This window comes from Tachysurus vachellii, chromosome 5 (assembly GCF_030014155.1).
Source record: "Tachysurus vachellii isolate PV-2020 chromosome 5, HZAU_Pvac_v1, whole genome shotgun sequence".
NCBI lineage: Eukaryota > Metazoa > Chordata > Actinopteri > Siluriformes > Bagridae > Tachysurus > Tachysurus vachellii.
The window spans coordinates 13,520,307-13,540,863 of NC_083464.1; the positions used below are offsets into that span (position 1 = coordinate 13,520,307).

Here is a 20,557-nt window from a genome sequence, read left to right on the forward strand (position 1 = left end):
TACCTTGAGCTCTGTTGATTTTGCTGCTGCCTAACAAATGATGACACAGCTCTTTACTTTTAAAGGTATGATGATGCCAACAAGTTGTACGATTCAATACTGCAAGATGATCCCACTAATACGGTGAGTAAAGATATAAAGATCAGCTTTCTGTGATTTGATTGTATCATGTCAAATGGAATGAAGTTCTGTGCAAGTCATGTAACTTAGTTGAACTCTGTCCTTTCTATTAACTCTGTTTTCGCTCTCTCTTTTGCTCTCTCTTTCACTCTCTCTGTCTCTCTCTCTGTCTCTCTCTGTCTCTCTTTCTATGTCTTGCGCTCTCAGCCTCTGTCTTTTGCTCTCTGTCTCAGTCTCTGTCTTTTTTCTCTCTCTTTCTCAGCCTCTGTCTCTCGCTCTCTGTCTCACTCGCTCTATGTTTCTCTCTCTGTCTCTCCGTCTCGCTCTCCGTCTCGCTCTCCGTCTCGCTCTCCGTCTCGCTCTCCGTCTCGCTCTCCGCATTGTTCTCTTGGTAGTATTGAATACTTTTCATACTATAATTAAAATAATTATAAAAAAAAAAAATACTAAATGCAGATGTAAATATTTCTTCCCCTCCTCTAGCTTTAATCCCCACATTATTTTCAGGGGTATTTTTGGGCCTGGCAAAAAAGCCAGTGCACTTGATTGGGATTTGCTCCTGTCCCCTTATATTGTGCAAAAACATAGTTCATCATGCAGTTGACCTGTAACCCCATAAATCCACCAATCTGGGTAATAAAATAAAAACCAGCATGTGGCTCATGTCAGGTCTTTCTGACTCAACATGGAAATGCTTCTTATTTTGCTGCTCAGTTAATATAACATTAATTCACAAAAACATTAGCTATGTGGCTAAGGTTAGTTGTTTATCAGCTTGCTCAACAGTGAATTGCATAAAGATTATTACTAGTAAGGTGTCACACAATTTTTTTACCTTGTTTCATTCGAATCATTTACAGCAACCAGATATGCCCTAGTTTTGCCAGTCTGTCCCAGTCAGCCCATCCTGCATTCACTAAACTCACACCTGCTGTTAATCTATTCCACATGGACACGTGGCTATATAAAAAAAAAATGCTTTAATGGATTCTCAAACGAATCTGTGTTTGTTTTGGCTCTTTGCTGAAGAAGCTCAACACAACTCTGACACATGGACTTGCTTATTCGTAAGAAATGTTTTCTCTGGACAGAACGAAGCAGAGACAGATTCTGCACCTAACAGTCAGTCCGTTTCAAACCTTTGGAAGCTTTGCTCACAAAGTCAATAAACCGTCACGTGCCATGATGCAGTCACTTCTCTTACACTGCCGCTGTAACTGACTGCACTCCCTCCCTCAATTATCGTCATCTCCATCTCTCTGGTAAAAGGCTCCTTCGTGTCATACTCATCTCACTCACTGCTGTCCTCGATCTCTCTTGCATTCATTATATCATTTTATTTATTTTACTGCTTCTTTTGGCCCACAGAGATCCCATCAATCTTTTTCCGTTTTGTTTGTTTTCCAGGCTAGTCAGCTCAGACTCTGTCCTGATTCCCATGATTAAATTGCAAACACATTGAACAAACAGGAGATTGTGATAACTGATCCAAAATGGATAGTGTCAGATCATATCAGTCAAGTCCAAAAGTTTCATTTTTTTTAAATCAATTTTGAATTTTTACATCTTTTTGCTCCTCTGGGTATGAACATAACACAATCCCCCAAGGAAACCTGTTTTCCTCATTTTCACATGCTGTCCAAGTTGAGCCTGTGATCTAATGTGCATTACATCATCATATTTACTAATCAACTCTCTGAAGACTCTGAGTTATGCTTGATTTGGTTAGAAAATCTGGAGAAATTGTGAGGCTCCATTAGCGAATCATTTTGGAGATGGAATGTAAAGAGATGTGGCCAAAGTATGTGCTTTAAAAAAGACTTTAATCGATTTGTGTAATATCTTATTCTTATGGAGGATATATTGCTGTAAAAGTTGCTAAATGTTATGTAGAGTAAATTAAGCAATGCAAAATGAAGCATGAATTTATTTTTCTCTCAAAAGTGGACAGTTTATTTGGAAACCGTTCAGAACTAGATACATTTACTGGTCAATAAAATACAAGGTTATTTTATTTTACCCTTAAGTACATTTAAATAGTATTTAGATCATATTACTTTATTGTGTACCAACTGTCAAACAAAGCAAACAATCCAAAATTCACCTTTTGCAGGGCTTTAGGTAATAAAATGAAATGTTGTGTCTCTCTCTCTCTCTCTCTCTCTCTCTCTCTCTCTCTCTCTCTCTCTCTCTCTCTCTCTTATTTTTCTACTAATGGCATGTGCTACAGTGTTTTATTTTTCTTATACACCAGGAATCTATCCAAAATTGTCCAGCAACCCCCCTCTTTTCTTTTTTTTTTTTTTTTTAACTCTTGAATGAATTTAATAGGACCAAACTCTTCATGAAGACATTGTCCAGGGTAAAATGTCTCATTACTCAGCTTTGACACTCAAGGCTCCTTCCATGAATATTAGAGAACTTTCTCTTTACTGAAAGCTCTTCACCATATCAATGTTTTTTAATCTAGTTATTATTAGTTTTAAAGCTGCTTTTACAGAAAAATAATCAATGCTTTCTGACTAGTCAGGGTTGAAAATTCAGTAATGTTTGTCTACGTCTTTTATATTAGTTGTGTAGCTTTTTGTAGTTTCCATCCTTTGGTCTGCCTGCATCAGTGAAGATAAAATCCATTAGTTCTGTCGTTCATGTCTGGTGTTGGCCGGGTGAGAATCGCCCACTTATGGGAACGTTGTGTTGTTATGCAGGTGCCCTGTGAACTCTTCTGACATATTGAGGTCCAGCCCAGAATTCTCTGATAGGATCTGATTATTTCCTGATTTCCAAACACCGGTCACCTCCCATTAGATTGCGTGTCCTCAAACCTGTGGGCGGGAATGGAACAAAACAGCGCTGCGATGTCCACCAGGTCATATATTTTTTCCCACAATCCAGAACTCTGGCTAGCAGATGTACTGGTTGGCAGATGGGCAGCAGAGGTTGTGGTATGGGAGTGGATGACATCATCTGGGCTACCTGTCTTTGTTGGTTTGGGCTAGACTTATCTGGACACTATTTTCTCATCACGGAATGTAAGAAGGGAAAGGATGATCCAAGAAAATGGCGGAAAATTGGCGGTTACGGTGAAGACTTGTGAGGCATCCCAACGTGCAGAGCTGAGATTGGAAAGTGAGCTGTTGTAATTACAGGCTGTAGAATAGATGTGGTACCCATTAACCAAAATTGTTGAATCAACAAAAAATTGTTCAAGGCTTCTGTGCCATGGCGGTGTAAAAAGTATGTCAGAAGTATGCGTTAGCCCTTCCACCATTTGTTGTATTCCAATACCTACAGCAACGCTCTAGAAAAAAACTCCTTCGCGCATGTATACAATTTGCTTTCACTTCCTTTCTCTCCACATTGACGTGCTCACTCACAATATGCTTGGTATTATGACCATTACTTCAATCCAATCAAATCTAACTTAATTAGCCCTTTAAGATTGAATAACGTTCCGGATTTGCTTAACATCTCATTCCTCACATTCGATCTGTAATTGACAAAAGCATTTGAGCTCAACGAAAATTCCCATTATATTAAATAGAGCAGTTCTGTCGAATGATGCATCATTTGTAAGCTTAGGTTTCCTAAAAGAGGGCTTGTTCTGAACTAACTCTAGATGCTTGTCCAATCATGTGTGGGTGCTTCTCACCCACATGGTTATTAAAAAGCCCTAAAGTTGATGTACGTCAGTGACACTGGTTCGGAAGATTTTGCTTTCTAATAAATCTTTCATCTTTGCACTGTATTAGCATAACTTGGCCTGGCGGAGTTTTGGCAACGTGTTTAGAGCATTAATAACGTATAAATTATTAACCGAAATATTTGATTGAATTGCAAAACCACAATTCGGTTATGCACAATTTATGTGGCGAAAGCAGCACTGACTCCTATTTAATACCCACTGAAAGAAACATTACAGTCTGCAGTCAAGGTAGACAGTTAGAATATATAATCGATGAGCGAGAGAGAGAGAGAGAAATTTGAAGATCCTAGTGTGTATTTCATCCATATTCAGTAGTAATTGGATGGCTTTTTCTTTAAGGGAGAACAAGAAAAGGCTGCGTAATCCCTCCGGCCTGTGGGCCTGTAGAAACAGGAGTGCAGCTATAAACACCCATCTACTCAGTGTGAAGGCTTTCAAGTGCTAATTCTGAAAGAGTGCTGACAATAACATGGTCAGTCTTCTCGAAATTGTTACCTCTGGGAGAGCGATGCGTTTAACATGTTTTTACACGTCGCAATCAGCCTCCATCATTCTGGAAGGAAGAAGTTAAAATACAGCACAGTGGCTCATTTTTGGGCTTTTGTAAAAATATTTACAGGTCATTAAAACTAATGTCATGTATTGCCAACATCACCAGGAACCCACAGATTTAGTTGTACTAACAGAATGTCACTGTTCCATATAGATCATCTGTTGCTGTCTGTTTTTTGATGGCCTAATTAGGTATTAGGTTTCATTTTGGGTTTGGGGCGCCATGCGAAGTTCTTTTGAAGTGCGCACGTGTTCGTGTGTCAGCACGACGTCTCGGCCCGGTGCTCTCAGCAGAGCTGGTGGCTGTGCCTGCCTGTGTGATGGATAAGTGGATTTGGAGTGGCAGCGGTGTCGGAACAGTTTCAGATTTATTGCTGCTCAGATGTGACTCATGCCCTGCGCAACAGGGTTTGGTCTGCAGTGTGGGAGTAAGGAAGAGCCTCTCTATCAAATGCCAGTCCATAAATAAGCTGTGTGGCAAGTCTGCACACTTCTATGGTTAAAGCTGCACTTGTACATGTAAAAAATGAACTCCTGGAAAAGTCATAGAAGCATTCGTAATACAGTTTGATTTAGATTGATGAGAGTCTCGTCTGCCAGAAGGTCGAATTAAAAAAGGAGAAAAAAAAAGTGAACGTGATCTGGGGCTGATGCGAGCTAAGCCTAAGGGAGCTTCTGGGTTCGTGCTGGCCTGAACTTAGATTAATATACTAATTTCTCCACTTAAACATGATGAGTCACCACTTATCTGGTCTGGCTAAATGTTCACCTCTAAGTAGCAAGCTCATGATGTCATAGTCTATGAGCATCTCCAATAAAGTCTTTACAGTCTGTAATCTGGAGTATTGCTGTCGTTAATAAAGTACATTGAAAAGGCTGTTTTTTTTTTTTTTTTTTTTTTTTTAAAACCCCTTTAAAGCTGCAGTGCAACACTTATATTCTGCCGTGCGAATAATGGCCAGTGTTTTTGTTCTCTGTGAATAAGAGTGATCAGTATGTGGCATAGACAGGGAGGTGAAAGTGCACATTCCAGCAGGTCACTCCAGTTGTACTCTGATCATTTACACATCTCCTTGCTTGCTCTCTTGTGTCCTTTGCTCTCTTAGGGACAAACACTTGAAGCCTCAGAGCACTAATCCTCTGTTGCTGTCTCTCCACAGGCAGTGAGGAAGCGCAAGATCTCCATTTTGCGTGCACAGGGCAAGAGCACCGAGGCCATCCGGGCACTCAATGAATATCTGGAGCAGTGAGTGTTTTACAAGCGGATTTGGGCCCCATTTTCTCCTCCCCTTCCCCTCCACTTTTTAATTAAAAGGGGCTTTGCCTTTTGATTGAGCTGGCCCCTGAGCCCCTTCCTTAACCCTGCTTTTGTCTGGTAAAGAACCTAACTGTCACTTTGTCTTGCAGGTTTGTGGGAGACCAGGAAGCATGGCATGAGCTGTCAGAACTCTACATCAACGAACATGAGTAATGACAATTGATCTCTTATCTGTACTCTGTGTGTTTGGTAGTCATTTTAGCATATGAAAACACGGCTTATTTCATTGTTCTTTCACACTCACCAAAGCTGTTAATGAAATTTCAGGAATTTCACCAAACCGCCCCGTCCTTTCTCCAGATAATGGCGTAGATGTGAATTCACAAGTCTGGAAGCTGTTTGTTTGTGACAAGAATTTAAACATCACAAGCATAAGGCTTCAAGATTCACTGTCCCTCTGAGGGAATCCTTCACATCCTGAGGGGTTGTGGGACAGCCTGAGGGAAATCCAGAGAAATGCCAGTCTCAGTCAGAGGCCTGCATTGAGCTCAGGATCTGTTTGTCACATGGAGTAGGGCTTTAATAGGATTTGCTCTTTAAGCCCTCTTTCATACTCTTAGGATAAAACTCCCCTTTCAATGATATCTCTGTTGCCAGGAGTTTGTGTTTGTGCCAGAGATAAACATTGTAGGAAAACAGTTTTTTTTTGGTCACTCCTTTATCCCTCTGTGTGTGTCTGCCTGTGTATGTGTGTGTGTCTGCCTGTGTATGTGTGTGTGTCTGCATGTGTATGTGTGTGTGTCTGCATGTGTATGTGTGTGTGTCTGCCTGTGTATGTGTGTGTGTCTGCCTGTGTATGTGTGTGTGTCTGCCTGTGTATGTGTGTGTGTCTGCCTGTGTATGTGTGTGTGTCTGCCTGTGTATGTGTGTGTGTGTCTGCCTGTGTATGTGTGTGTGTGTCTGCCTGTGTATGTGTGTGTGTGTCTGCCTGTGTATGTGTGTGTGTGTCTGCCTGTGTATGTGTGTGTGTCTGCCTGTGTATGTGTGTGTGTCTGCCTGTGTATGTGTGTGTGTCTGCCTGTGTATGTGTGTGTGTCTGCCTGTGTATGTGTGTGTGTGTCTGCCTGTGTATGTGTGTGTGTGTGTCTGCCTGTGTATGTGTGTGTGTGTGTCTGCCTGTGTATATGTGTGTGTGTGTCTGCCTGTGTATGTGTGTGTGTGTGTCTGCCTGTGTATGTGTGTGTGTGTGTCTGCCTGTGTATGTGTGTGTGTGTGTCTGCCTGTGTATGTGTGTGTGTGTGTCTGCCTGTGTATGTGTGTGTGTGTGTCTGCCTGTGTATGTGTGTGTGTGTGTCTGCCTGTGTATGTGTGTGTGTGTCTGCCTGTGTATGTGTGTGTGTGTGTCTGCCTGTGTATGTGTGTGTGTGTGTCTGCCTGTGTATGTGTGTGTGTGTCTGCCTGTGTATGTGTGTGTGTGTCTGCCTGTGTATGTGTGTGTGTGTCTGCCTGTGTATGTGTGTGTGTGTCTGCCTGTGTATGTGTGTGTGTGTCTGCCTGTGTATGTGTGTGTGTGTGTCTGCCTGTGTATGTGTGTGTGTGTCTGCCTGTGTATGTGTGTGTGTGTCTGCCTGTGTATGTGTGTGTGTGTGTCTGCCTGTGTATGTGTGTGTGTGTGTCTGCCTGTGTATGTGTGTGTGTGTGTCTGCCTGTGTATGTGTGTGTGTGTCTGCCTGTGTATGTGTGTGTGTGTCTGCCTGTGTATGTGTGTGTGTGTCTGCCTGTGTATGTGTGTGTGTGTCTGCCTGTGTATGTGTGTGTGTGTGTCTGCCTGTGTATGTGTGTGTGTGTCTGCCTGTGTATGTGTGTGTGTGTCTGCCTGTGTATGTGTGTGTGTGTCTGCCTGTGTGTGTGTGTGTCTGCCTGTGTTTGTGTGTGTGTGTCTGCCTGTGTATGTGTGTGTGTGTCTGCCTGTGTATGTGTGTGTGTGTCTGCCTGTGTATGTGTGTGTGTGTCTGCCTGTGAATGTGTGTGTGTGTGTGTCTGCCTGTGAATGTGTGTGTGTGTGTGTCTGCCTGTGTGTGTGTGTGTGTCTGCCTGTGTGTGTGTGTGTGTCTGCCTGTGTGTGTGTGTGTGTCTGCCTGTGTGTGTGTGTGTGTCTGCCTGTGTGTGTGTGTGTCTGCCTGTGTGTGTGTGTGTGTCTGCCTGTGTGTGTGTGTGTGTGTCTGCCTGTGTGTGTGTGTGTGTGTCTGCCTGTGTGTGTGTGTGTGTGTCTGCCTGTGTGTGTGTGTGTGTGTCTGCCTGTGTGTGTGTGTGTGTCTGCCTGTGTGTGTGTGTGTGTGTCTGCCTGTGTGTGTGTGTGTGTGTCTGCCTGTGTGTGTGTGTGTGTGTCTGCCTGTGTGTGTGTGTGTGTGTCTGCCTGTGTGTGTGTGTGTGTGTCTGCCTGTGTGTGTGTGTGTGTGTGTCTGCCTGTGTGTGTGTGTGTGTGTCTGCCTGTGTGTGTGTGTGTGTCTGCCTGTGTGTGTGTGTGTCTGCCTGTGTGTGTGTGTGTCTGCCTGTGTGTGTGTGTGTCTGCCTGTGTGTGTGTGTGTGTCTGCCTGTGTGTGTGTGTGTGTGTGTCTGCCTGTGTGTGTGTGTCTGCCTGTGTGTGTGTGTGTCTGCCTGTGTGTGTGTGTGTGTCTGCCTGTGTGTGTGTGTCTGCCTGTGTGTGTGTGTGTCTGCCTGTGTGTGTGTGTGTCTGCCTGTGTGTGTGTGTGTCTGCCTGTGTGTGTGTGTGTCTGCCTGTGTGTGTGTGTGTCTGCCTGTGTGTGTGTGTGTGTCTGCCTGTGTGTGTGTGTGTCTGCCTGTGTGTGTGTGTGTCTGCCTGTGTGTGTGTGTGTCTGCCTGTGTGTGTGTGTGTCTGCCTGTGTGTGTGTGTGTCTGCCTGTGTGTGTGTGTGTCTGCCTGTGTGTGTGTGTGTCTGCCTGTGTGTGTGTGTGTCTGCCTGTGTGTGTGTGTGTCTGCCTGTGTGTGTGTGTGTCTGCCTGTGTGTGTGTGTGTCTGCCTGTGTGTGTGTGTGTCTGCCTGTGTGTGTGTGTGTCTGCCTGTGTGTGTGTGTGTCTGCCTGTGTGTGTGTGTGTCTGCCTGTGTGTGTGTGTGTCTGCCTGTGTGTGTGTGTGTCTGCCTGTGTGTGTGTGTGTCTGCCTGTGTGTGTGTGTGTCTGCCTGTGTGTGTGTGTGTCTGCCTGTGTGTGTGTGTGTCTGCCTGTGTGTGTGTGTGTCTGCCTGTGTGTGTGTGTGTCTGCCTGTGTGTGTGTGTGTCTGCCTGTGTGTGTGTGTGTCTGCCTGTGTGTGTGTGTGTCTGCCTGTGTGTGTGTGTGTCTGCCTGTGTGTGTGTGTGTCTGCCTGTGTGTGTGTGTGTCTGCCTGTGTGTGTGTGTGTCTGCCTGTGTGTGTGTGTGTCTGCCTGTGTGTGTGTGTGTCTGCCTGTGTGTGTGTGTGTCTGCCTGTGTGTGTGTGTGTCTGCCTGTGTGTGTGTGTGTCTGCCTGTGTGTGTGTGTGTCTGCCTGTGTGTGTGTGTGTCTGCCTGTGTGTGTGTGTGTCTGCCTGTGTGTGTGTGTGTCTGCCTGTGTGTGTGTGTCTGCCTGTGTGTGTGTGTGTCTGCCTGTGTGTGTGTGTGTCTGCCTGTGTGTGTGTGTGTGTCTGCCTGTGTGTGTGTGTGTCTGCCTGTGTCTGTGTGTGTGTGTCTGCCTGTGTCTGTGTGTGTGTGTCTGCCTGTGTCTGTGTGTGTGTGTCTGCCTGTGTCTGTGTGTGTGTGTCTGCCTGTGTCTGTGTGTGTGTGTCTGCCTGTGTCTGTGTGTGTGTGTGTCTGCCTGTGTATGTGTGTGTGTGTGTCTGCCTGTGTATGTGTGTGTGTGTGTCTGCCTGTGTATGTGTGTGTGTGTGTCTGCCTGTGTATGTGTGTGTGTGTGTCTGCCTGTGTATGTGTGTGTGTGTGTCTGCCTGTGTATGTGTGTGTGTGTCTGCCTGTGTATGTGTGTGTGTGTGTCTGCCTGTGTATGTGTGTGTGTGTCTGCCTGTGTATGTGTGTGTGTGTGTCTGCCTGTGTATGTGTGTGTGTGTGTCTGCCTGTGTATGTGTGTGTGTGTGTCTGCCTGTGTATGTGTGTGTGTGTGTCTGCCTGTGTCTGTGTGTGTGTGTGTCTGCCTGTGTCTGTGTGTGTGTGTGTCTACCTGTGTATGTGTGTGTGTGTGTGTGTGTGTCTGCCTGTGTCTGTGTGTGTGTGTGTGTGTCTGCCTGTGTCTGTGTGTGTGTGTGTGTGTCTGCCTGTGTCTGTGTGTGTGTGTCTGCCTGTGTCTGCCTGTGTGTGTGTGTGTCTGCCTGTGTGTGTGTGTCTGCCTGTGTGTGTGTGTCTGCCTGTGTGTGTGTGTGTGTATTGTGTGTGTCTGTGTGTGTGGGAGAGACGGTCTCCGTGGTTAGAGGGTGCAGCCTATAGGAATGCAGGAGCCCAGTGAGGGGGCTGTATATTGGCTAGCTCGTGTTTTTTGTGTAAGGGCTTTATTTCTGTAGTGGCCAGAGAGGAATCCAGGGGTGAGAGGATTACCGTCTCGCATAGTCCAACTTTTCTAATATCACCGTATTCACTCTGACAACCCCCTGTTTTCACGTGTGTTAATGTCTCTCTCTTGACCCTTGGGGTTCTTTCTTTTTTATTTTAGGACATAGACTCTAGCCTTTCCCCATTTCCCCTTGTCTTCCTGCAAACTGTGCATTATCACCTTTCTTTTCCGTGCTGTTTCACAAGAGAGAGCGAGTGTGAGCGAGCAGGGGGAGATTCCCAGGACAAGATGGTGGCACTTGCTCTCCCGGCCAATAAAAACCAGACCTGATGAATTAAGATGATTAGAAATACACTCCCACGTTCTCTTTAGTGCCACCCTGACCGAATACATGTAGGCAAATTGTGTTCTTTTGGCAGTTTCTATATTAGAAATCTAAATCTTGCTGTCCTTAGATTTGTTTCCTAGAAATTGTTTCCACCCAACTGTTAAATCTGAGAGTGATGTCCACAGTTTGCTCTGTTTTTCAGAGCTTCATATGACGAAGCAGGTAGTAGTATATTAGGGTTTATCTGGGTAGTAATTTTTAGATGCTGAACAATTTGTTCCAGCATGAGGATTTGTTTGAAGGAATCTATAAAGCACTTGTGTAAGTCGCTCAGGTTAAGGGCCCTGCCAAATGCTGTAAATGTAGATTTAACGTTAATGGAATCAACCCACTCTAATGAAGCCTGTAAGTGCTTGGCTTGCTAGCATTATCATTTGTGTCTTAAATCCATCAGGATAAAATTGTCATCATTGACTGTGAAGCTCAGGTGGGGTATATTGAGCTTTAGAGCTCTGTGGCATGTGCTGATCACTTCTTCTCCTACACTCCTCCCTCTCTCCTTCTCTCCCTGGGCCATGGTAGGAGCACATCTGAAAGTCTTTATGGAAAGGAAGTGGTAATTGCAAGCAGCCTGCAACCTTCCGAATGGCCTGTTCCCCACTTCTTTGTTACCCCTCTCTCTCTCTCTCTCTCTCTCTCTCTCTCTCTCTCTCTCTCTCTCTCTCTCTCTCTCTCTCTCTCTCTCTCTCTCTCTCTCTCTCTCTCTCTCTCTCTCTCTCTCTCTCTCTCTCTCTCTCTCTCTCTCTCTCTCTCTCTCTCTCTCTCTCTCTCTCTCTCCCTCTCTCTCTCTCATATGCTCTTTCTCACACGCGCTCTTTCTCACTATGTGCCCCTACACTAATCTTTCATGTCTCTTAAACATACTCCATCATCTGATAGAGATTGTTCATGTCGTGAGAGGAAGTAATGCCGGCGCTATTCCTCACCAAAGAACTTTTTTCCACCCCAAGCCAAAAATGGATTTTAAATTATATTTCTAAAAAAAGAGACAATCTCCTGTCCCAATAAAGGTGTAACTTGTGGTTTATGTTATTGTTAATAACCTGGGGGGTGTGTGTAGGTGGGTTTGTGTGTGATTTTCTTTTTATTACTGGGTTACACATCAACCCACTTTAATAACAGTGCCAGCCTTCATAGGTTGGTCTGCCACTGGTGAATTGAGATGCTCATTCTTTCAAATGATGCAGTTCTGTTCACAGGTGCCTTTTTTTTGCTGTACTTGATATTTGCCCGTCTATCAAACCATCTGATTATTTTTGTATAGTGACCTATACAGGCTTATGCAGCTTGGAACATGTGTCAGGTGTCAGACTGTGTTCTGTACTGATTTATACTTTGTTGGTTTTGTCCAAGTGTGCAACTCAGCAACATTGTACAATGTGACTCTCCCTATTTATTTTTACTCTATCCAGAGATTTTAGTTGACCCTTGGGTGGCTGTTGGATAAAATAGATGCAGAGCAGGTGGTGGTATCCCCACAAGATGGGGCTATCATTGAAATTATTATTGAAGTAACTTTTGTGTAGCTAAGTATGCCACGAGATGAATGTTTTTTTTTTTTTTTGATATATAGCTTTGTTTGAAATTATGCCATCAGCTTCTGTCTGTCAGCTGAAAAAAAAACAAAAAATCACCAGTATGCAAGATTGAAGCAGTGGTGGTTCACAGTATTGGCATTTTAATTTAATAGAAAATTTGGGCAACTACAAATACATTCTTTAAAATAATAAAATTACTTTTTAAATTTTTTTAATTATTTATTTTTTTTTAATTATTTATTTTTTCCTACCTTCAAATAATTTTTTTGATTTTGAATTTAATTTTGATTGGTACCCCAATATCTATCCTGAATAGAGCCAAGCTGTGGAGCTGTGTCTTACTGTAACTCACCAGTGCTTTTGATTGGTATTCTCTGTTAAAACGATATGCCCATGAAAATCTACAAGCGGCGATGAAAAACGATCTTGTACAAAGTAGCTGAAAACACGCAGGACTCTTCTGAAGCTTTTAACCAGCCGCTTAAAGGCACGTGCAGGTTTTGGACACAGTCTGGCTCGATTTGTGTGTTGCGGGTTTATCATGATAGTCTTTGTGGAGGAAAAATTTGATTTGATTATTTGTGGGAGAGAACAGTTGGAAAGTCTGTGTATGTGAGAATTCCATCGTCCTGTCTGATTGAGCCCATGGAGGGGAAAGTGTCTGTAAGACGTGAAGTGGTTGCAGATTAGCCTGGTGTTCATAGCTCAGCAGCTCGCAGAAAGAAGTGATCTCATCTGAAAGTGACACAGCGTGCCGCTGCTCCGCAGTGACCTCAAGACAGAGTATTAAGCCTGGAGGGAAAAGGCAGACAGATTGATACTATGTGCCTAGAAATGTGGTAGATCTCACACTCTCTCTCCTTTCTCCTCATCAGTTTCCAAGAACATATGAGACGGGGAAAATAGGCCAGAATTGCCAGTGCTAATGCAAAGCTACATCCATCATTTCACCATATGGATGTTCGCACACACTTTTCCATCAGTCCTTATAAAGGCTGATAAAAGGAAAACCTTGGGCAGAGCCATTTTCTTGCTGTCAGCAAGTCTAAATCCTCCTCTACTCCAGCAGCCACTAGGCTACTCCAGTATACAGCAGTGCATTTCTGTGCACTAAGAGGTTTGTGCCTTATTAATTCATTTTTCTTGTTTGTTTGTTTCTGTGCTGTAATAGTTACGCCAAAGCAGCTTTCTGTCTGGAGGAGCTGATGATGACCAACCCACACAATCACCTGTACTGTGAGCAGTATGCAGAGGTACTGTAACTAACAGCTTATTTTCTCCTCTTGCTCGTCTGTCACTATGTTTGCCTGGCTTTAGTTTAATGGAGCTCTTCTCAGTTGCATGAGACACTATGCGCCAGTGCAGCTTACTGTTCATAAAGATGAGATCATTCACTTCAGGTTTCATGTTGGCCTTACGCGTGCATCTATGTACTGTGTCTTTCCAACCAGGTGAAATACACCCAAGGAGGGGCTGAGAACCTGGAGCTGGCCAGAAAGTATTTTGCGCAGGCACTCAAGCTGAACAACAGAAACATGAGGGCCTTGTTTGGCCTCTATATGGTGAGTCATGACTTGTGCTGAAGCTAAAGAAAAACAAGCACCTCCTCTTCTCCTCCTGGCACACTGAGGTTCTGCAAGAGGACCAAAGCTGTCTTACGCCTCAGAAATTGCTGGTCACTGCTGACTCAGACCTCGTTCCTGCTTCTCACCTTGGAAAAGCCCCGATCCGCTTCATTTCAGAAATGTAGCACTGCAGACTTTTTGCATGGCCATTTTCATGTTTATGACGAAGATAAATAAACTGCCGGCAATAAAACAATGGAAAAGAGCCGGCCATCGTCCTGTCCAACGTGGACCAGCTGCTCGGCTTAGGACGTATCTGCGCTGAATAAGCCTTTCATCTGCGTATTTATTTAAACAGGAAGTTGTCCATTAACACCAATGCATCATTTGTAAGTGACTCCTGACATAGGAACACAAATAGCCAGCTGGGAGTAAAAGGAAGGCAGAGGACATGTGGGGAACCACACACAGGCGTGCACTGTTCTCTTACACGCACGTCTGCGTGCGCGCACACACACACACACGCAAGCGTATGACAGTTGCAGGAGTTCAGACATGGCTCAGGCAGTCACACAGCTATGGTGTGCTATCTGCATGTGTCACATGCATGGAAGGAACAGGAATAGGCCTCTGCTGTTGGCACTCGCTGCACTTTACACGTCCAGCTGGCTTCTATCCTGTTATTTCTGTTATTGGTACTCTGATAGTTAAATTGCCCACATTGTCTTAGTATGTACAGTGTTGTACCTAATATTAGTAACAGGCATGCAGGAGCATTAAATTTCTCCACTGATGGGCATCTTCCTGATAAAATGTCTTGTAATCGTTTGGAAAGGTGATATTTGATGTTCACAGACATGCTGTACTCTGTCAGAATCAGGGGAGTATTAGATTAATGTGCAGTCAACATTTCAGCATATCCATAGAGAGGACTTTATGCCCAACTCTTTCATGGATTCCTCTGGGTTTTGCAGTGTGTATCTGGCTGCACTAACATGGGAGTGATCTGGGCTTTGTGGTTGTCAAGGAGAGAGCTTTGGGTGGCATGGAGTGTATGATTCACATAGTACCGCAGCAGCCACACGCCGCTTCCCAAGCGTTCGTTTCCCTGTCAGCACCATTTATCTCTGCGTATGGAGAGATGAAGCTGCAAAGGACATGGCACACCAGGGCTTTTAATGTAATCAGCAGGGAAACACTCATTTTTTCCTCCCTCTAAAGACTGTGGTATCTGAGCTTTTTTACCTTCCATGATTTGCTGCTTGTTTAAAGTGAACTTTATAATCTCTCTCTCTTGATTCATGCATGCAGTTATTGTGGATTTTTGATCCTATTTTTATCTTGCTCAAAGGACTGTTGCTATTTATTCAGATTTGTTTTTTTTATCTTTGTCTTCTAGTCTGCAAGTCACATTGCCGGTAGTCCCAAAGTGAGCGCAAAGGTAAAAAAGGACAACGTGAAGTATGCCGCTTGGGCTGCCTCGCAAATCAACAGAGCCTATCAGGTAAGACACCAACAGTTGCCGTTCTCTCTTAGCTCTGCCTACAGACTGGATCCACTCTCAGCACTCTTGCCCAGCCGGGCTCAGCTAATGTATTGACTTAAGCCCACATGGCCCAGCATTTTGTTACACAGCTGTTCTATGTTTGTTAAAGCACTGCTATCGATTCCCCCTCGGCATGAATCATACCAACTTGTGCCAAATTTTGGTGTCAGGGGCCAGTGAGAGGAAAATATGCACCACTAACATCAGTAAATAATAGAGGGGAGTAGGGATACTGAGAAAGGAAAAACTGAAGTGCTACTCAGATGGTATCGTTAACATGGTTTATGCTGTTGCTATGGCACACGGCGCATAAATGTACATTTAATAGAAATAGGAACTACCATCAGGGCAACATGTATTTCTTAATTTTGACAATTAAATGTGTAATAAAAACAGGTTCTTATTTAGCCCACACACACTTATAGTGTACCCCCTGTGTTCAGAGTACTCCTGTTAAAACCCCAAAACCCTTTTCATGCCATTTCATGCATGGGAGTATGAGCATTATGCCTCTTCAAGGAAATCTGACTTTTCCCCTGGACATTCGGGACATTTAAAGAACATAGGGTAATGTGAGGTATCACAGCCATTTAGTTTTACACTGATGTGGATCATGCTGGTAAACCCAGGTTTTCTATGCACCTGAAGGTCCTTTCTTTCTTCCAGTCGGTCTTTCCATCTCCCAGAAGTATTATCAGTCTCATAATCATGATGCATATTACAGTGTCATTGGTTGGCAGGTAGAATTTCCTCACTAAAAATAGCTGATATCAATCTTACTCCTTCATTTCTCCACTTTCTGTATCAGTGCATTGTCAGTTAGAACCATTTGTTTGAACTTGATAGGAAACCTGGATTTAAAGAAAAGGGCACTGGTTTAGGATGACGCTGTTTTTGTGGATCAAGCCTTGTCAGGACTGGGGAAGATTCCTTTCTTAAATTCTTTTCCTACTCTGAGATGAGTTGAAATCGATTCCCCTAGCCAACATGAACTTTGGCTAACACAAACCACTTTCATGGTAAACTGTGTGCAGATTTTATTATTTTTTTCTTTCCTTTTCTATTCTTCTTTTTTTTTTTAAAGCATATTAAAATTGGATGTGACCCAGGCACTGATGTTGTCGGTCAATGGAATACTTGGATATCCATCAATACAGTAACAAGCACACTACTTCCCTGTTATACCTGTCTCTGTTACCTCTGATGGATTAGTTGAGGTGTGAAATATGGAATAAAGTTGTTCAACTTTTCAAAAGCTTCTGCTTGTAGCGCATGCTGCTTGCACTTTGTACTCACTCAGTGTCATTTAGCAGTCAGAGAGCTGAGCTTTCTTTAACTTTTGCACTCTTTTGAAGAGTAGTTATAGTAGTAAGTAGTAGTAGTAGGGAATAGTAGTAAGAGTAGTCTGTCATGCTTTGATGTCTCTTTGAAAAAGAAGTTTAATGACATCTTAGCATTAAGCAGCGTATTTCAGCTTGATGGATGTTTTAAGGTGTGGCAATGTCAAGAGGTTTACAGGACCGCTTACCTGGTGCTTAAGCTGCCTTTATGTGATGGGAAAGTCAGGCCAGTAAGTCAAAGAAATGACGTACTAGGTACCTCGGTTGTTAGAAGGTCAATGAAAATTGTTGTGACAAGGCTTTGTCTGTGATTTCAGTGACAGGCAATACAGTAATATGTTCCCTAGGCTATAAGGGAGAGTATTATGGGTATAACTGCAGCACACTTCAATAAGCTTTCCATGACTAAAGGCTATAAAGAGTTTAATTGTGGAAGGCAGTATATTCCGTGGCATAACATTTTTGCAATACTTTATTTCTACTTCAAAAGACTTCAGTGCAATAAATGGTGCTATTATTAAATTGTTCTACTCTCATTTCTGTCATGCTGATGGTGTCTCATTGCAGGAGAAATGCAGTGTCTGAGTCTGCACCGTGTTCTTCACCGAGCACTTACGGAGTAATGAGACGTGGCCCATAGATAGACATGTTCATTCAAATTGGGGCTCGGTGTACATAATTTGTATTTATGCATAACACAACCTCCTCCTTCATACTGGACCATTGCTAACAGCTACAACAACAAAATAATATTAATTAAAATTAGATTAAAACTTTAATGGATAAAAGTGATTTATACAGGTTGTGCACAGAATAGTAAATGTAGAGATTCAATAAAAATATAGATATAGTGCCTTTCTTAAATTCACACTACTGTGTCTGTAGAGTTAGGACAAATAAAACAGGACATGAATCTGATATGAATTATATTTGAATGAGATTTTATTGTGTATAATAAGAGGGAAAAGTTGCACAAATAATAAAGGAGAAATAAGAATAAACATGAAATGATGTAGGATACTTAGGCAGGAGAAAGTAGGGCATCATACACAACAGCATGAGAACTTAAGAGACATGAGCTTTAAAATCTGAAATATCAAAAGACGGACTGAAATTTTGAAAAAGTGAATTACAAAGTTTGGGACCAGGGCTGGTTAGGATTTGAAATGATCAAGGTTATTATTGTATTACTCAACCAGGGAAAAGAAAAGTTAGAGTCTGCTGGTGAAAATGAAAGAAAACAAAATGATCAAATCTTAGTACACACGTTTTTTTGATCATCCTTGTCTATAACAACATTTTAGAAAGTACTGGAGCAGCAAGTCCAATTCTTTTGGGATTCAACTGTGAAGACTGCACATATATTGTTAAAAAGAATAAAACTTGCATAAAACACCTCATCAAGCCAATCTTGTCTATGGTCTGTATTTTATTGTTCTGTGATGTAAACTCAGTTGATGGGAGACAATAAAATAAGAGGATTTGTTGCGTTACTCTGAAGGAAAAAACTCAAAACATCTCTTTTTCTGTTGGACGTCATGCAGTTGTTACCAACATGTCAGTTCAGCTGGGATGTTCTATTTGAGGTTATTTCTACTGGACATTTTAGATTGTTATACAGTGTAATCTTTCACGACATGTGCAAACACAGTCTATAAAAAAATCCCCAATGTTACTGATATGGACGGGACTAAAATCCCTGACACACTCCGGTAATAATTATATTACACCAGATCTCCATGTAAGACTAGTCCAATCTAAATAGGACTTGGGAGTCATGACACTGTAACAACCCTATTGGGAGCTAAAATCATCTTTTAAACCTAGTGTGTTTGAATAGTTGCATTAGGACCGTAAGATTCTAGACTTTAAGACGCTCACGTCAGAGAATGCAGCAGTGTATCCGTGTCGCACATCAGCCTATTTATCCACCAAGGTTTTCCAGTAAGACAGTACCATTTTTCATAGTGTGTTTGTGTGATGAGAGAAGGTGGGGGGTAGTACTCTATTCTTCTGTTCCTCTGGGGCTGATGAGTTATCAGTGACGACACAGAGAAATGCGTTTGTCCGTCCAGAAACAGCATGGCAGTGTGCTCAGCCATGCTCTGTCTGTTTCTAGCGCTGTTTACCCAGTGAGTTCACTCTAACTACATGCTCCTCTGCTTTGCTCGTGCCAGCGCACCCACAGCTGTGACACACACACACACACACACGCACACACACCTCGATTGGAGAGAACGCTGAGCTAAGCAACTGGGCATATGTCCTCTGTTTCTCTGGATGGTTCTCAGAAAGGCTAATGAGGAGAAACTGAGTGCAGGGCCTTTGGCCTAATTTATATGGGTCTGCCGTATGGTTGGGTGGAGGGATGTGGAAGGTTGTGGCGTGGCTGAAATGGTCATATTTGTCCATTTTTAATAGGGCAGAGGAGTGCTTAGGTTTACTTGGGATGAGTCATGCTGGATGGAGAAATTGTGTATGTGAGAGGTGGCATGTTTGGGTAAATAACCATAGACCAATAAGTGGCTGACTCATTAAGATGTGTTCCCTCCATACATCCGTTCCCTATGTAGGGCAAAAGAAGAGAGAAACGCTGACCTCCGAGACTCAATTAGCAACTCAATTAGGCCACGTCAGAGTAGAATCCACAGGGGTCAGGGAGCTGGCACTAAACCTGTGGAGCTGTTCCATTCCTTATTGCAAGTTTATGGCTTCAGTTAACTGAATTCATTTGACACATTATTCATCCTTTAAAATTGGATCCAGTATGTGCAGTGAGATATGGAATGTTTTTAAATACTTGTCATTTAACATAACCTATTTGTAAGGTGATCTCTCTTTCCTGAACCACAGGGTTTGTGTTAAACCATGATCTTTATAGAACCATTATGAATTAGGCGATGTCCTTGCCTCAACCCTTTTATTCTCTGTCAATCCCCTCCCCCTCGCTCCCCTTCTCCACTGTCTCTCAGCTCGCCGGCCGTGGGAAGAAGGAGAACAAATGCTCGATGAAGGCAGTAGAGGAGATGTTGGAGTCCATGCAGATCACCATGTCCTAAGCCTCAACTCTCTCCTCCTTAGCCTCGGTCACCACAACAGCATGGCAGCTCTCCCTGCACACTGAAGCCCAGCACCACCCACAAAGCGGAGCAGAGCGGACCACCCCGACCGACCCCGCCACATTCTCCCACTCTGTTTTGTTTGTTTTGGGTTTTTTTTCTTTACAGTCTTTACTTGTCCAAGAGTCCAGCCTTCAAGGACCCCCAGTCATTCCACATATAAATTGTATTATAAAACTGTCGGTTTTGAAACAACGTAACAAGGGCTGAAAGATCAGGAACTGGGGAAGTAACATAAGCTGTACATAGGTGGTAGGCAGATCCAATGCCTGGGTGGGCTAATAGTGTTTTTGACAGTACAGGTAGATGATTAATATAAGATTAAGTGTGCTAATGTGAATAGACAGTTAATGATGTTTATAGGAAGGGCAGGTGTGCCTTGACTGGAAATGGGTATGTGCTTTGTCACTTCTATGAGTCATGTTCATTTTGGTAACCTGTCCTAATTAAAGAGTGTCACTATTGAACAACATGCATAAGCTTCAGTGTCTCAATGATCTGTTCCATCTAAGACGTGACTGGTGAAGCATGCATCACCCTTTTTATTTATTTTTTCCCTTTTAAAAGGTTGCTTGTCAAGTCATTTTGAGTTGACCGGCTGTTTCCTGCATGGCTGATCGGCATCTTTCCACATAACGAGAGATCAGCAGTTTTACCCGACTTTTCTCATCAGGCCACCCTCAGACCAGTCTGGTGATAATGGTAATAAAGAGACTGATTATCACCATTACCATGTTCATATATTCTGCCCTCAGCTAACTATTTCTAGAGAGGCAAAATGGCTAAGGCTGTGCTGTAACCCACAGGCACTATGGAGGCATCTGCTGGCACACTTAAGTTACCTCTCATTAAAAAGAAGGTCACAGTTTGCTCTACAGACTAATCATCCAAC

General features: G+C 43.2%; 1 protein-coding gene across 1 annotated transcript in view; it reads left to right on the top strand.

Moving 5' to 3' along the window:
• The window catches only part of emc2 (ER membrane protein complex subunit 2), a 30,000-nt gene extending 9,863 nt beyond the window's left edge, over positions 1–20,137 (top strand). Inside the window, exons 5-11 of the mRNA XM_060869868.1 lie at positions 66–123; positions 5,539–5,624; positions 5,786–5,845; positions 13,267–13,348; positions 13,547–13,657; positions 15,060–15,164; positions 19,519–20,137. Coding sequence (XP_060725851.1) covers positions 66–123; positions 5,539–5,624; positions 5,786–5,845; positions 13,267–13,348; positions 13,547–13,657; positions 15,060–15,164; positions 19,519–19,605 — 589 coding nt within the window. The 3' untranslated portion in view covers positions 19,606–20,137. The remainder of the gene's footprint in view (positions 1–65; positions 124–5,538; positions 5,625–5,785; positions 5,846–13,266; positions 13,349–13,546; positions 13,658–15,059; positions 15,165–19,518) is intronic.
• Positions 20,138–20,557: the final 420 nt, after the last annotated feature.